The sequence below is a fragment of the Hypanus sabinus genome, chromosome 18 (assembly GCF_030144855.1).
Source record: "Hypanus sabinus isolate sHypSab1 chromosome 18, sHypSab1.hap1, whole genome shotgun sequence".
NCBI lineage: Eukaryota > Metazoa > Chordata > Chondrichthyes > Myliobatiformes > Dasyatidae > Hypanus > Hypanus sabinus.
The window spans coordinates 42,216,788-42,234,016 of record NC_082723.1 but is presented as its reverse complement, the minus strand read 5'-3'; the positions used below and the strand labels follow the sequence as shown (position 1 = coordinate 42,234,016).

Genomic DNA, 17,229 nt, shown 5'->3' with positions numbered 1-17,229 from the left:
TTCATAGTGTTTCAGTGACAAGCCAAATCCATGAGATGTTCCTTTTAACATCACAAAGCAATGTTTATTCAATGCACCATTCTATCTAAGAATTTGGTTCTATCATTTATGGAATGATCACATATTTTCTGCCTTTGACAAATTAATCAATAATGAATGTGAAATGTTCCAACTTTATTTCAATAACAATTTCTAAAGTCTTGAAAGGCAATTACATCTTGTCCATCTGAGTTCAATTTGGAAAAATATTGCTTTGAACTCTTTGAGCCACCATACTCATTTTCTATTTCAAACTCTATGAACAAAATACTAAAAGGAACTGCAATATTGTATCTTTAAATCAAGTTTCTGTTAAACAGCAGTGCAAACTATTGAAGGCAAACCTTTGGAGCTATCCATGTGCCACAATGGTGGAAAATATTTTTATCACTTCCTACAGCTGTGATAATTGATCTGCTTCTGTATCATTGTTCTTCTTGCACTCTGGACAATGTTATAATCATCAGTTGCTTGTAATCAGAATTTTGCAATGTGGACTTCAGTTTTATCTTCAATTTTTGTAAGAGATAAAAACTAATTTGTGGCATTGGAAATGATTGATTGCATTTGCAAAATATGTATTCCTCTGCATTGAAATTTCAAAACATGGAAACAGGTCACTCAACCAGCTGCCTTGTCCTGGTTTGCAAGCTCCACATGAGCCTCCTCCCATGCTTATTCATGCCACCTATTCTACATAATCTACTCTTCCTGCCTCCCTCATAAACTTATCCAGCTCCCCCTTAAGTACATCTGCGCTAAATGACTCAACCACCATGTGGGTGCATGATTAAAGTATATTTGTAATAAATGCTCCCATGGCAACAGTGACACACTAAAATATAAAATCCTTATCTTTATAGAAACATTAAACTGGACAAGGAATCCAAACAGATTGACAATATGGAAGTTAAAAATACCTTAACATTCATCAGTGAGTGTTTTTCCAACAATAAGCACACACTTCTGGATGGTATATTAAGATTTTTTTCCCTATGATAAAAATGTTTCCTGAGAACTTTAGCTTGCGATATGTCTTAAGCATTATCTTTTCTTGACCTATATAAATGAAATATAAGTAGACTGTAAGAGGACTTCGTTTGCTTTTGGAGTTGCTAACTGTGCTGTCTTTCTCAAGATAAAATTCATTTAGCTCTATTTCAAACTTGAGTTCAGATGCTATACTCAAGTAGCAAACTATGGCATTTGATAATGTGACTTATGTTGGAGTGCAAGATTTTGGAAATATATGAGATGAAGGAAATGTTTTAAACACATTCAAAACAAAAATGCTTGAAGTCAAAGCACATAGTATATATGCCTACTACACAAGTTTGGAGGGCTTTGTCTCCTGTTGTAACTTTCATTCCACAAAGGCTTTTCACTATTTTCAAGGCACGAGCCAGAAGGCCTGAGAACACAATGTCTAAATGACCACAGCTCAACAACACTTAAGCTTAATACCATTCAAAGCAAAGGTGTGTCTGTTGCCCATTCACACCATGGACCTTCTCTACCACCATTGTGTTGATATGTGTGCCACGTGAGGTCTTAATCTTGAAACTTGCTTCAAACATCTAAAGACTGAAGTTGAAGGTGAACATCGTTACTAATGTCTGCTGTTTTTTAATATAATTTTTTCCAAAATCAGGAAAACAGATTGCTTTTCCAAGTCTTGTCATGATCCTTTATTGTTAGCTGATGATGTTTAGTGGTGGGGCAGGTTGGTACAAAACCTTGTATTGCAGGTTTTTAGTATAAGGTTTGTTCCTGTACAGGTGACAGAAATTATTCATCAATGATTCAGAGCACAGCCTCCAGATAAGTATATATTTAAGCATCTTCTACGTAATGTAGCTCTGTAACTGGAATTTGGGTCAGCTTGGTTCTGGACTGGAAGCTGCATAAGTCAAACAATTTCCTGTTAGTCCTGTAGACTCGTTCCCCTTCTGTGATGTCTTGTTGGAGGTGAAGTACAGCATTGTGGAAAGACGGACTGGTAAATTTGTGGCAGCATTAATGTATTCTTGCTTGTTACCACTCCACTCTAAGACTTGAATCTCTTGCACATGTGTTGGTTAGATGCTGGCAAGTGTGTCATTGTGAAGCAGATGTAAGTTGGAGAAAAAATTCCACAGGCAACTGAATTCACAATGGATGGTCCTTCTGATTTATAGAGTTTGGGGGAAGTAAAAGAAAAGTATCTACCATGGTTAAACCTCTTTCTCTATATTATTCTTAAGGCTGATGTGTGGCAAAGATTATGCTAGTTTTATCTCAAGGCGGACAGGGTTCAATCTGAAATTTGGGGAACTTTTATGCCTCGGAGGACATAAGTGAGGACAACCATGTTGATGACTCTCCCTCCAGCAGACAGTAGGGGGACCCCTATGTTCACACTGGGTTGGAATTATCTCTTTTCTTGAAGGTGGTCACATTCCCCAGACATAGATAATGTGATTGTAAATGTGTGATTGAGACATTATAGAACTTCTGCAGGGATATCGTCTGTTTCTGAGGCTTCATTTTTAGTTGTTAAATATTAATGGCTTGTCAGTCAGGAAAGATTGCAAAACTAGACTACATTTGGAGAAAGGAATTGCAGCATTCAAGTCAAGGATGGAATCATAGTTGAGATTTTTGAAGTGTTCTTTCCACAGCTGCATTCTACTTCTCCATTCTTGATAGGTTAAACCCACAATCATAAAGCTCAATATGGTAGGTCCTTCATTGTTCCAGCTGTAGGTAACCTCTCTCAGGATAACAGCTCTGGTAATCCCACTATCCACTCCACTTGTCCCCTCACAAAGACTCAATGGACAGTTAGCCCAATCCACAGCTGGCCTGCATAGGCCATGAGCAGACACCCTTCCGAGAACCAGTGACAACTGAAGCCCAGGAAAGCCAGCCATCTGCAATCTCCTCCAGTCTAGGGAAGCAACCATTGAGCAACTCTGTTGCTGTGACATGCAGGAGCAGAATGAGCAGGGTAGGCAAAGAACTTAAAAGATAGCTGCAAAGTGAATGAATAAGAAGATGAAACAATCAAAGTTTTTAACTAAATGTTTAAAAACTTTTGAGAAGTTGAAGACTGCTTGATTCAAGAAGGAGATCAATAACAAATAGATGGCAGCATGGAAAATATCAAGGAAACAAAAGTTTCTGGTTTATACTCTAACATTTCCTTTTGGTATTCTGCAGTCCTCTCCGAGGATCGTCACCTTGTCTTGATGGAGCGGCTTGTGAGTTGCTAAGATGCAAAGAGCGATGCCGTAAGGAGTTCTTCCATCTGGCTCTTAGCTCCTGGTGGCGTTGCCCATAGCTGTAAGGTCAAGGGGAAGGTTCCAAACAAAGAGCGCTCCAAACAGGACCTCTATGGTGGAGCTGGTGGAAGAGGATGACACATCACAACAGTAGTGAATACGGAGGAAGGCTGCAGCAGAGGATTTCCAGTTGTCTTGCATTCCATGCCACTGAATCCTGACCCCGATCAGTCAAGTAAAATGTGGTGGCTGCCTGTGTGTCCACTTCCCCAGGTTAAATACAGTCACGCACAGGCTTTCTCCATAAAGGGAGTCCCACGCTGACATCTCAGGTTCAGTCCCGTGGTGCCTGGATTGTCATATAATACCACTTGAAGACACACTAATAGACAACCCCTTAGGAGGACATCATATTCGACTCGAGTGATCACACTACTACTACTATTACTATTCTGAAGCATTGCAAGGAAATCATTTGGCCTTCAACCTCATGACCATTAAGGCTGGTAAGATGCTTCTTACCAGACCAGCTGAAGTGTTTGTAGGGAACAAACACGAGGAAATCTGCAGATGCTGGAAATTCAAACAATACCCACAAAATGCTGGTGGAACACAGCAGGCCAGGCAGCATCTATAAGGAGAAGCACAGTCGACATTTCGGGCCGAGACCCTTCATCAGGACTAACTGAAAGGAGAGATAGTAAGAGATTTAAAAGTAGTGGGGGGAGGGGGAAATGCACAATGATAGGAGAAGACCGAAGGGGGTGGGATGAAGCCAAGAGCTGGAAAGGTGATTGGTGAAAGAGATACAGAGCTGGAGAAGGGAAAGGATCATGGGACAGGAGGCCTCAGGAGAAAGAAGGGGGGAGAGGGAACACCAGAGGGAGATGGAGAACAGGCAAACAACTAAATATGTCAGGGATGGGTAAGAAGGGGAGGAGGGGCATTAACGGAAGTTAAAGAAGTCAATGTTCATACTATCAGGTTGGAGGCTACCCAGCCGGTATATAAGGTGTTGTTCCTCCAACCTGAGCTTGGATTCATTTTGACAGTAGAGGAGGCCATGGATAGACATATCAGAGTAGGAATGGGATGTGGAATTAAAATGTGTGGCCTCTGGGTAACCTTAAGGAGGTAACCTTAAAGTTGTTATTATGTTATCATGTCCAGCATAATGGCATGTTGAAAACAAGTATAATGTAATGTGGCTTGGAGTCCTAAAGTATCCAAAAAGCAGTTGCTCTTGCCTTTACATTTATTCCAGTTAGTGACTTTGCCTATGATAGGCAAGAAGCTTCAATGAGCTTCTGCTTTGATTTGCACATTGCAGCTGTTGCCCATATGCTGGACTATGATGCAGACTCAGGGTGTTTTATGGGTTTGTAGTGCAGCAGACTTCCAGGTCGGATGAGACAGAGATACCTTAGTTGTCTACAGAGCTGCAGAGATCTCCTCTGGTAATCCCCACTTGAATGGAGCAGGTTTCTTAGTATATTTGTGAGGTTCATACGTCAACTCCGTAAAGCAATGTAGACAGCCTCCAACTTGCTATCACAGAGTTAAATGTCTGGCACCATCATTTTTGAATGCACAGTGAAACTGATGCTCGTGTCACAGAGGCAATGGTAAGGCTTTCCTTCCCCTGGACAGAGCCAGACACCAGTATAACGTGTCATATAACATGTCGATCATTGCATTTCCAAATGGTTTCAGTGCCATACTGTTGATTCTCTGTTTACGGCCTGAGCTACTGGAGTGAGGTTACCACAGAGCATAACAAATAACGGTGTGACACCTATAGAGAGCTGCTCTTCACCACTTCATGCTGATTTTTTTCCCTCCTCCCCCTCCTCCTGATGTACAATAAGCCTCATGATGGCCACATTACTTAGCTTGCTGCAAGTGATGATGTGGATGAAGTGGAAAACATTGCAGACTGCATTTCGAGTGGCGCTCTCATTGAAAGTAGAATTACAGAGTCATAGAACTTGGAAACAGGTCGTTCGACCCAGCTGCTCCACGTCAACCAAGGTTCCTATATATGCTAATTCTATTTGATTGTATTTGGTCCGTATCCCTCAAAATCTTTCCTACCTATGTGCCAATCCATTTAATGTCCAGGAATGTAATTGTGAGGAATCTCACATTGATCTCCACTGAACTTATAGCAAAGCCTCCTCAGAAAGTCAATTTGACCACTGACATCTCCTTCTTCTAGTCAACCCCTTGCTAATATGCCCAGCAATAGAGAGCCCACTTCTCACCTAACTTTGTTTCAGACTTGCAACTGCAATATTCAGTTTAATAATCCTCAAAAAGCCTCCAAGTACTTGACAACCCCTTTAAATAGCCCAGGCACAATTCTCAATTCTGCTATTAATAGCTGTTTTCTGATATTTTGTCCACTTTCGATGTAATTTTCTAATTAATTTCACTGAGAAACAAATTGGTCATGGATCCTCTATTGACACTGCGTGGCAGCTTCTCTGACATCCCAAACTGTGTAGCAATGAGGAGCACCAGCAGAAGGCAAGAACTCACAGCAAGTTGATGGAACAGCAACAGAAAGGGGCAGGGGTTTGTGCCAGGTTCCCAGCACATCTGCATCAACAAGGTGTAGACGTATGCATAAAAACATATATAAAATGCAGTAAGGACCCCTTTTAGCACTGACTTAATCAGTATTCCCATTCTTGCAAATGTATCTCAAGCCTTATGCAAGCTACTAGTGTGTTTTTTTTTCTTTTTTCTTCTATTTTTCAGTTTGTTTTTGGTCCTCTATTTCTTCAAGAATGATAAAGATGTTTTACAAAGCTTTATTTCATAGCTCAGTCCTATGACATATGGAATTAGATTCATGGGTCTCTCCAGCACAATTGTATGTAACACTGATAGAATTTACAGTGGTGAGGCTGAAGGATCAGTTTTCAAATAGTAGGCTGACTTGGACAGTTCCTTGATGTCAGTTAAAATAAAACATTTGAATGCCTGTATGTTTCCGCCCTTCTAGCCTAGCTGGTCTCCATTTATATTGTTTCACAGCATTATATGGCAAGGACAATCAGTGCTGAATTTGCTGGACCATTTAAGAGGACATTAATCGCTAGCCAAAGTGCTCAGGGTCTGAAGCCACACACAGGCCACACAGGAGATGGCCAGCAACTTTTCTTCCCTTACGGAGTGATTTATTGAATTTGAATTCCCAGCTGTCACACAGGGCTTGAAAGGCACATCTCTGGATCATTAGCCCAGTCCTCCCTAGGGACTAATCAATTATCTTAACTAGTATGCCAGTACTCCAGTTGATCAGTGAGACTATGAAAGCCTCACCTGACTTCCATATATGCAGCAAATAAAGATAGGATGTGATGTCAGCTCTATTAAAATTGTTGTATGATTATGTAAACTAAACATCACATAGAGACTGAGAACAAATAGATTTTTTTCAGGTTGGAAGGATGTACCCCACGGATCAGTTTTTGGTTCTCAATTATTTATAGTTTGTATTGTTGACCGGGGGAGGGGGCAAGTGTGAGCTATCCAGGTTTACAGATGAAACAAAACTGGGTAAAGAGACTGAGGGTAATAACACTGTTAATAAGATATAGAAAGTTTGAGTGATTGGGTGAAAATTTAGCAAATACTGTTTCATGTGGGATTGTGTGTGGCCATGCACTTCAGTAGGAGGAAGCTGAATGCAGACAGTGAACACAGTAACATAGTGGTTAGCACAGTGCTTTACAGTACTAGTGATGTGGGTTCAATTTCCACTGCTGGCTGTAAGGAGGTTGTACGTTCTTTCCGTGGCTGCATGGGTTTATAACTGGTCGTTGTAAATTGTCCCATGATTAAGATGGGATTAAATCAGGGGACTGCAGTTTGAAGGGCCTCTTCTGTGTTTTATCTAACTAACTAACTAACTAACTAAATAAATAAATAAATAGAAAACCCAGGAAGGAAAAGGGTTAACTTTTGAGGTACTTTAGATGGCTTTGAGCCTGTACTCACTGGAGTTTAGAAGAATGAGGGAGGATCTCATTGAAACCTATCGAATATTGAAAGGCCTAGATAGAATGGGCATTGAGAGCATGTTTCCTGTAGTGGGAGAGTCCAGAACCAGAGGGTGCAGCCTCAGAATAGAAGGAAGTCCTTTCAGAACAGAGATGAGGAGGTGATGAATTTGTGAAATTCATTGCCGTGATTAGTAAAGGTGTCAAAGGTTATGGGAAGAAGGCAGGAGAATAGGCACCTCCACCATGGACAAAGGTGGAGGATTGGGCATGGAGCGAGCAAACCCATCCTGTAAAAACCTAGAGCTACAGGGATGCCACAGAAGCTCTAAAGACCTCATCACTGGGGGAGGAAAAATCTTTAATGGGCTACACTTTGAAAGGCAGAAAGACTGGCCCACATCAGAGAACTGGTGATTTGCTGTCAGTGCCCTATGCCCCAGTAGGGGTGACGGGTTTAATAAAAAGGAGAACAGGGTTGAGAAGGTTAATAAATCAGCCATGGTCAAATGACAGAGCAGACTCAATGGCCAAATGGCTTAATTCTGCTCCTGTGTCTTATGGATAAAGAAGAGGGGCATCAATTGTTTAGGGAGACAAATGGCACATTGGCCTCTATTGCAAGACAGTTGGCATTTAGAAATAAGGAAGTATTATTATAATTGTATAGTTTACAAGTGAGGCCTTGCCTGAAGGACTGTGCATGGTTTCAGTGCCTTTATTTAGGAAAGGATACAATAGCATTGGACACTGTCTAAAAGAAATTGACTTAATTGATTCCTGAGATGAGAGGTATGTCTTATCACGTGGCTAAATAAATTATATCCATATTGTTTGCAGTTTAGAAGAAGGAACAGTGATCTTACTGAAAGGAAAAAAATGTTTAGGAGACATAGGTAGATATTGAAACGTTCCCATGAGAGGATCTTGAACAAGGGGAGATGGTTACGAGATTTGGAAACAGTCATTAAAACTGAGTTTTTCGTGGTAAAGATGGAATTCTCCATTCTGGAGGCTTGTGGAGGTTGGGTAATTAGGATATTTAAAGAAGAAACAGATATTTTTGTAAGATTGGGGACTATAGCAAACTGGCACAAAAGAATCCAGGGGCAGATCAACCATGATAATAGTGTTTGCTGGAGCATACTTGAAGGGCCGAGTGGTCTACTCCACTCCTTTACATGTTCTTATGAAATAAGCAAACTGGATTATCCGTTTAAAATAATGGGGCGCCCCGCCCCAAACAGAACGGGTCTGCCCATATCTGTGTTGCGCATGTGTTTTTTAAAAAAAAATTAACAGATGTTTTAAAGCTGAAAATCAGCATACACTCATTGACTGTGAAACATCACTTCAGAAAGCATCAATGCTCCTTGGCACCACTGCTGTCGTCACAAACTGTTGAAATGGTTTCGATACGGATTAGATGGGCCGAATCGCCTGTTTTATGCTGTATTTTTCTATGACTCTATAGTTCTGTTTCAGGTTATCTGCTCCATATAATCCTTGAAAACTGAAGCGAAACAGAAACTTCTTGGGGAACTCGGCGGGCCAGGCAGCGTCAGTGCGGCAGGGGACCGGTCCAAGAGATCTCCGGTCACGGTCATGACTCGAAACGTTGACTTTCCCTTCGCCCCCACAGATGCTGCCTGACCTGCAGAGTTACTCCAGCAGTTTTTGTTTTCGCCCCAGATTCCAACACCTGCAATCACTTGTGTCTCCTTTAAAACTAGAATCGGTTTCTCGTCTGCATTTCCCCATTGAGAAGGTTCCTGGTAACCATAAACCATCCGATCTGATGCTTCCATCTGACTCCGTGTAAGGACGTTTCACTAGTCAGTCAGTGTGTTGGGTGGACGAGTGATCGGCTAATGTATTGTTTAATTCTGATAGGCGGTTTTTTTTACTGTGCAAAATTTAGGCAGCGTTGAACCGGGTTGACCTTCCCTGAAATGGTTAACAGAAAATTCTGGAATTGCTCAGCAGATCATTCAGCAGGCGCAGAGAGAGAAAACACCTCGAGCGGAGAAGCTCACTCCGTTTCAAGCTCCGGAACCATTTCCAGCATCTTGTGTTTATATTTCGGTTTCCCGGCTAGGCATTTGAACTTCCCGCTTCGAAACAGATGAAACAAACCGGCCGTCTTCCAAACATCATTCACCACTGTCTCGTTCAGACAAATTGGCAGGATGAGGAAAATTTACTGTTTGGAGGGGTGGACCGTGTGTCACTGTGGGTGCCGAGCATTGACAGGGTGACTGCCTCCCTTTCCGAGATGCCGGGCCGGCCGGAGCTCCCACCCGACTTCGCTCCTTCTCAGGGAAAAACCGTGTCAGTGTGTTGCTGGAGCTGTGTGTGTGTGTTGGCGAGAGGAGTCGGCTCCTCCCTCTGGGGGGGCTCTGAAGGACGAATTCGGTTTGCGCTGTTGGTGCGCTGAGCTGTCAGCAGTGCGCAGGAGGTGGAAGGAACGGGGAGGGGAAATTCGGTCACTGGTTACATTCAAATCTTGACTGAGTAGCCTTACATGCACCCCGCTAACTTGCAACGATTTTTGTATTTGCTATTGTTTATGATCCCCGGGTTCACAGACAGTTGCTTTGTCCAGTGGCCCGATTTTCCTGTGCGTGTGTGTGTGTGTGTACGGGAGGGTTGGGGGAATGCGGGTTCACTCCCGGAGGTTAACAGAGTAACCGATTATGGTGGTGACGGGGGAGATCAAAGCCTTGGTTTGCTTAAGCGTTAGAGAGGCTACTTTTTCGCCGTGCAGAATTTATTATCAACCTTTCTCCCGCACCCTATTCACATGACTGAGCCTGCAACGTCTATTAGGTTCGGTAACAGCGAGAGTGGACACACTCGACCCTTGCCCGGTCTCCTGGGGGCTAATGAACGCGATTCGGCTTTCGCAGTGGTGACGGTTCGGTTACATTACATTGGCTTCCAGAAATCCCACTGAAAAGTCCCAGTTTGCTGACTAGAACAGTCCCCGGCCGTTCAATCTAACATTTCCTCACAGCCGAGGTGTCAAAATTCCCTAGACGCAACTGAAATGTTGAACTCTGAGGCCATCAAATTAGACTAAACACCTCCCGACGCTGCTCTGAGAAAGCGTTGCATAATATTGTTCTGCGACCCCATTAGACCTAACAGAACGGAGCTGCACGCGATACCGGTGCTGTTTCGCATTAAAAGCTTCCCCTCGGCGCGGCAGCAAATCTCCTCCCCGTGACTGGGTCTGTGTTTGTCAACAAATCCTGCTCGGCGTATACAATCAGTCTGGGCTTTCCAGCGGACGGGTATAAAGGCTTTCGAACAACCCGTTCGGAAACAAGCCAAGCGCGAAAACTGAACACGCTAACAATTTTCTCCCAAACATACAAGATCCTAAATAACCATGCGTCTCGATTGTTTTTGACAATCGTTCCGGATCCCCGCTGTAAACAAAATGTTACCACTGTTAATTTTATTCTAAAAGGCGCGGTTTGGGGGGGTGGGGGGGATTGAAAATGCAACCGTTACTTCAAATTGCAAGTAGGTATTTTCAGCTGTACAGCGAAAAATGATCCTTGGTTCTAACAGCGCATGTATTACACTATCTCGCCACACAATGCTAATCTGAATAAATCTAACGTGATCTCTGAACAGAGAACATGTTAATCTTCCTTTCGTAGAAGGTACGACTATTAATTGGAGCATGACATTATTAATATCATTAATATAATGCCTTTTATTTTTTTTCTAAATCACCACACTCCTTTTAAAAAAATGAAACGACCGACTTTAAGGTTGACTGTTAACTCTACAGGGGCATGAACCCTATTCGCGCCAACTGCTACAACACACACTTTGGAATGAGAGAGAGAGAGCGAGAGAGAGAGAGAGAGAGCGAGAGAGAGAGAGAGAGAGGGCCAAAGCTCTGCGTGTGAAAGAAGGGTCTGACCCGCGGAACGCCGCTGTTTGTAGTCTTAGCAGATCGCTGCCACGCCACAGGGGCAAACGAAAGAGAGAGAGGATGCGCGGGAATGCGGGCGCGCGCGTGTGTGTGTCTATGTGTATGTGTGTGTGAGAGAGAGAGAGAGAGCGTGAGTGAAGGAAGAAGGGAAGGAGAAAGAGCCGCACTAGTCATTTTCATAGATTGTATCGAACGCGCGCAGACGTAAACAATAATGTCACATTGGAAGCAGGCATTCACAAGCGATGAGATAACATTGCCAAGATCACCCACCTCCCAAATGATTCCGTCAATACATCTGATTAGCAAGTTAGTCCAAAGGTTGACATAAACATGCCGCAAATACTTTTATTCTTTGAACTCAAAACAAAGCATCCGCACATCACATATCAAACTTCATTCGCGTTCTATTCGCATCATATACATTGGAGTTTTGATGGGAATATGGACTGTCAGTTATACACTACAAATCCTTCGTAACCAAGAGCCAAAGACAGTGAATTGTAAAACAGCGTTAGACAACAGTGCCCACATTTCACTAAATTGTCCTTAAATAACCGTATCAAGTTTTGAAGAAGAAACAGTAATCCGTATACATCGAAGCGAAAGCAAGCCGCTGCCGTGACTGGAGTAGAAAGGTTTGTTTTCCTTCGACTAATTCAAGGCAAATCACTTTCCCCGGTGTATGCGCCTGTGGGATTCTTTCAGTCGGGGGATTACGCTCTCTGTTGGCTGAGATCGGGATCAAAAGAGCCGAATACTTTCACTGTTACCGCGGGCTCAACGACACGCCTCACTCAAAATTTTATATCATTCATAGAATCCAGAGCTTAAAGGGGCACCGTAGCATAGAGTTGTGCATCTGTGAAGAAGGGTAGGATGGCAGTGGGAGGGGGTGGATGGGAGAAATAGCCACAGCGAGCAAGAAATGTGTGGCTTGTATACGTGTGTGTTGGTGTGCCTTTCACGTTTATTGTAGTGACACGATATTGTGGTTAAGAGAGCAATTTCTAAGTGCTTTTGACGAGGTGATGGGCACATTCAGGGTTAATAATTGCGCGCCGGTACAATTTAAGTTGGCTAGTATTTTAAAATTGAAAGATGTATTTTTCTTGTTTGCTGAATGAAAATCCTCAGTACGTACGTAAGACAAATAAAAGGATTATACATAGACCAAACAAAACTTTTGTAGAGGATAAATCTATTATAACTATTTACATGTAGAAAGTTACTTTGAGATTGTGCTTTAGGGATTCCCTAGATAGGTCGCGGACACCTACCTACAATGACAGCTGGAGAACGCTGTCCTCCTTCAGCTTTCACTCTCAGTTCCAAAGTGAACCGCTGTCGAGGGAGCTCGGTGGTCGTTCGGAGGCGCAGCTGGTTTCCCGTGCCCGCGAAATAGAGCAATCTGCCCGGGCTGTGATCGTGCGGCGGCGGATGCGAGGGCGGCAGCTGCCGAAGGGGATGGTCCGAGTGCGGCCGGGACACTGCCCGCTTGCCACGGGGCAGCCTGGTGCCACACGATCCCGCTGAGTCCGTCCCGGCGCCAGCTTGGTGATCCAGAGCCAGTAGGAGGGCACGTTTAGTGCGATGGAGTTCACCTGTCTTCTGCCCGTCACACTCCGACCCCATGCCCAGGGCTAAAACACACAGAGTGGTCAACAAACTCCAAACTTGCATCTTCATTACAATCTCTCGTCTGTCTGTCCCTCTCACTCACTCACTCCCTCGCTCTCGCTCTCTCTCTCTCTCTCTCTCTCACACTCGCTCTCTCTCTCTCTGACTCTCTCGCTTACGAGTTTCCTCTTCTGCCGCCTCAACCACAATGATCCGCTACACAGAACCTTTTTTCTTAATAAGACACGACCCCCTTTCTTGCCTCCCCCCTCTCAAATACGCACGGAACAGAGATGGGTAAACAAGAATATGCTAATTTATCAGCCTGCACCAGTGAAAGCACCACCTTCCCCGTGTTCCCATTGAGAGGATTCTAGTAACAGAATGCAATCAATCAGTTTCTTACTTTTACCCCACCTCTGAGTGCCTGGGGTACCCCGACTGAGACACAGAGGCGAGTTTTGGGTTAATTTCCGACCTGTGACTGGTTCCTTTCGCAAGATTTAGTCCCATTCTAGAAAAGGGAGGCGGGAAGCATATCTTTCATTTAAAGTTACATTATTGTATTTATTAAAATGAATAGAATTTCACACGACGGAGCAGTCAGCGACAAGTGAAACAAGTAAAACCCGGGTGACGTTTTCCGCTCGTCTGGTGTTTGCTGCTTTGTTCCATGATTATCATTACTATTATTTATTGTTATTATTATTAGTCCCGTGCCCTGAAGCACTTCGGAGCCCAGGATAATGTTTGTATGGGGGTTTTTTTGGCCGAATTTTAGCCACAGGTGACCGGGGAAGCAGCCGCCTTCCGTGTGTGTGAGTGTGTGTCGTGTGTGTAATTGAATGTGTGATTGGGGACGGTGTTCAGCGCTTTTCGTGCACGCTAGCTCCTCCAGATGTTATTCCCTTGAAATTTCACTTCAAACGCGCCGATCGGAGCTCCGTCTGAGAGAGCTTTCATCCGATCGGGGGCAAGTCTTGGGACTGAAAGGAAAGGGAGACCTTGATCGGAAATGTTTGGGTTGCTTAGGTGAAAGACGCTTTTCACTGAAAGCATGCTTCGCTTGATTTGACCTTAATACTGAAAGCGAATGCCGTAGTCTAGTGGGATCTTGTCAGTAGTTTCCCACCTGAAACATGTTGCATTATTAATAGAATTTCTATCAGTGTTATTTTTCCCCATAAACTAGTATAACTGGATTAGAAAAAAGGTAAAGGATGCAGTTTCTTTTTCGATCGAAAGACTGCGAGATTTAGCTGGAGGTGTCCGGTTACTAGTGAGCGAGTGAAGGTGAGATGAGAGGCAGTGTATAAAGAATAAATAATGTTAGTTTATCTAAAACCCAAATAACAAAAGCAGGACTCTGGATTGTCACCCCCTCTCAGACCGGTTTCTTCCTCGGGTCAACTGCACACCCCACCTTCCCAAAAAAGATCGATTAGAAATGTAGCACTGAGGGATATATTGTCCAGGAGCGCTGAATTTCTCCCGAAACGTCCCGAAAAGCGGGACTTAGTAACGACTTCCAGAGCTTGGAAGAGACCCGCCACTAGGTTGTGAATTAAGGACTGGAGGCCCTGTGATGTTGGAACCTTCTCCGGGTCCTCCCGCACTGTATTGGTCGGACCCGAGTTCCTCCCACACCGCCAGCTTCCAATGTACATAGAGGAATGAAACGAAAATTAAAGATAGCCAATGAGGGTTCCTCCTCCTCCTACTATTCCTCCTACTACCGCGAACACGCTGAGGGAGCAAAAAGTACTGTGTTTTTTTTTGTAGTGGATAGAGGGGGAAGAAATTGTGGGGACATTTAATAAACGGACAGTTTGAGGGATGATTCAGAAACTCGCCCACCCCTCCTGCTCTGATATCCCTGCAAGAGAATAATGGCTAATGTAAAACGTTGCATGGAATTAATTTCGTTGCTAATAGATTTTAGCGCACTCGCCAAGCAAGCAAGGTGCTTCCTCATTAATGATACCGTCATTTCTATTCAATGTTGTTGCGGTAAAAACTTGCGCCAATACGCACTCTGGAACCATTTTCGAAATAGTGATTTGCTAACCCGAGATAATTCAACACTTATTCTCAGAGAGAACTAAATCCTTTAAACGCTCAGCGCATTTTAACACGGTGGCATAACCGTAGGACAGGTTTTAATCAAAATTTGCGTAACTTTTTGTCGATTTCCAAGTGACACTGATTTCAATCATTTCTATCTACTGACGTAAACCAGGAGAATCTGTTTCAGTTCCCGCTCTTTGACCTTTCTCTTCCCATATTTCCCACCAGCAGGTCATTCAGACTGCGGGTCTGAATGCTGGATTACTGCAGATGTTCAACGGGCATTTAGTTTAGTAGAACTTTTCGACTTGCTTGTTTCACGCTTTGCGTTCTTCATGGTGGTACTTTATAATAATACGGATTTTTTATTCTAACGTGAGAAGTGTTCGCGATAGGTTAGAACAAAAAAGGATCGAATCCCGTGCGTTCCATTTCTTTTGCGGTGTAATTGCGAAAACAAAAACTTTCTATTTACTTTCACTTTGTAACCCATTTTAATGAATGAATTTGTAACTCAGCGGGTCACGCACGCTTGGACGCGTGTCTCTTCAGTGTAACGGAGAAGAGTTGATTGCAGTTGTTGAACCTCATCACATCAGCAATAGTGTCAACCGCGCACTTTCTCACCACGGGCCCCACGGCACCGACTCTCACTCACTTCGTTGCACAGTTGGGTAATTACATTGGGAGTTTGTACAAATACGTATTATCAAAATATCATGAAAAATCAACTGGTGCTAGTTACTATGCCAGAGCCCGATTAAACAAGCATATTTGATAACGGACAAGCCCTACAACTGAGCAATTTCCATAATACTTTCAGATTTGTTACATCGTTATCGCGTAGTGTTTCATTCGTAAAATTGTCCAACACATCTGGACTAAACTGGAAACTGCAGAATGAATTATCCAGTGCTTGGTTCATGTTTTCTGAAACATCGGGACAACTTTGAGAACTTTTCATCCATACTGCTGTCAGTGAGGGAAGTCTGGATCCCGAGATCCCACCTAATTAATCACCTAACGAAATAACTGAATGATATGCTTCACTTTTCCTCGTGAATTCCTTTGCTGCAATACCTGGGCGTTTGCTGCTGCTGCTGGACACAGCCGCGCAGAGGGATGACGACTTTATTCCGGATTGTATACGGAGTTCATTGAGTTTTCGGCGGTGAATGGCCTAACTGCTCAGACAGTTGATCTGAAACTGGCTGGATTCTGAGCTCTCCTGCGCTTCTGTCAATGGTTTTCTCCACCCCCAATCCCTATCCCTCCCCCCCCCCCCCGTTATTTTTCTTCTGTTTTAGTTTTCGTGTCCCACTGTTGCAGTGAGTCAGTTTTTACTCAGTGCTATTTAAGCTTGCATCTCATTGCAGAACTCCAAGCCAATGAGATGTTTACCACACTGAAACAGTGGGCAAAACAGATCTCTTAAACCCTGTTGGAGGATGGTCTGGACTCACCATGTAAATGGTTTAACCAATTCACTTTTCACGCGGGAAGTCTGGGCAAGAGGGGAATAACCATTCCTCCATTTAGTATCCCGTCTCTACAAATGACGATTGACACAGTTTTTGCCATTAATTTGCACTGGGCACAAAAAATGATCTTAACGCAATAACATTAAGAAATACGTTGGGAAACTAAGAATATGTGCAAAAATGTGAACAGATTTTGGAGTATATCACAGCGATTCTGTATGCGCGAAGAGAAGCGTGCCCTTCATATATTTTGTTTGAATTAAAACTTGGCCAATGGTTCATTACTAGAGTTCCAAAAGATAGCTTATAAAAGCAGGTTCATTTTCTCCCTCCTTAGGATGTTCAATGTCCTGTCCAACGCTCTGGAATAAATACTCCTTGTTACTTGTAAGTTCAAATAATTTCCCATAATTTTCACATACATTCTAAATATTGGTATAGCTTTTTTTCCCGAAAGATTAGCCCATACAATATTCACCCCCAAAATATACTGGCTTGAATGTTACTTGGAAAAGAGTTGAAAGATTTACGAGCTAAGCAGACCAATGGACAAATTGGTCTTTAATGCGTTATCGTCGCAAAACAAAATGGATTAGTCTAATATATGTCAACCGAAACGACCTAATCACTGAACTATTAGCACGCTATGTTCGGTAGCGGTGAAGTCTGCATTGATTTTTCAGTGAAAATGAACTCGATTGATCTATTGATTTAGACTCATTTGAATGAACTCCGAATCATTAGTTGACGAGCAAAATACTATTTTCGTATTCCGGAAGTAATGAACTTGACAACTC

At 43.1% G+C, this 17,229-nt stretch overlaps 1 protein-coding gene across 1 annotated transcript in view; it reads right to left on the bottom strand.

Moving 5' to 3' along the window:
• The window catches only part of pappaa (pregnancy-associated plasma protein A, pappalysin 1a), a 357,796-nt gene extending 344,642 nt beyond the window's left edge, over positions 1-13,154 (bottom strand). Inside the window, exon 1 of the mRNA XM_059994294.1 lies at positions 12,545-13,154. Within this exon, the coding sequence (XP_059850277.1) occupies positions 12,545-12,953 (409 nt within the window). The 5' untranslated portion in view covers positions 12,954-13,154. The remainder of the gene's footprint in view (positions 1-12,544) is intronic.
• Positions 13,155-17,229: the final 4,075 nt, after the last annotated feature.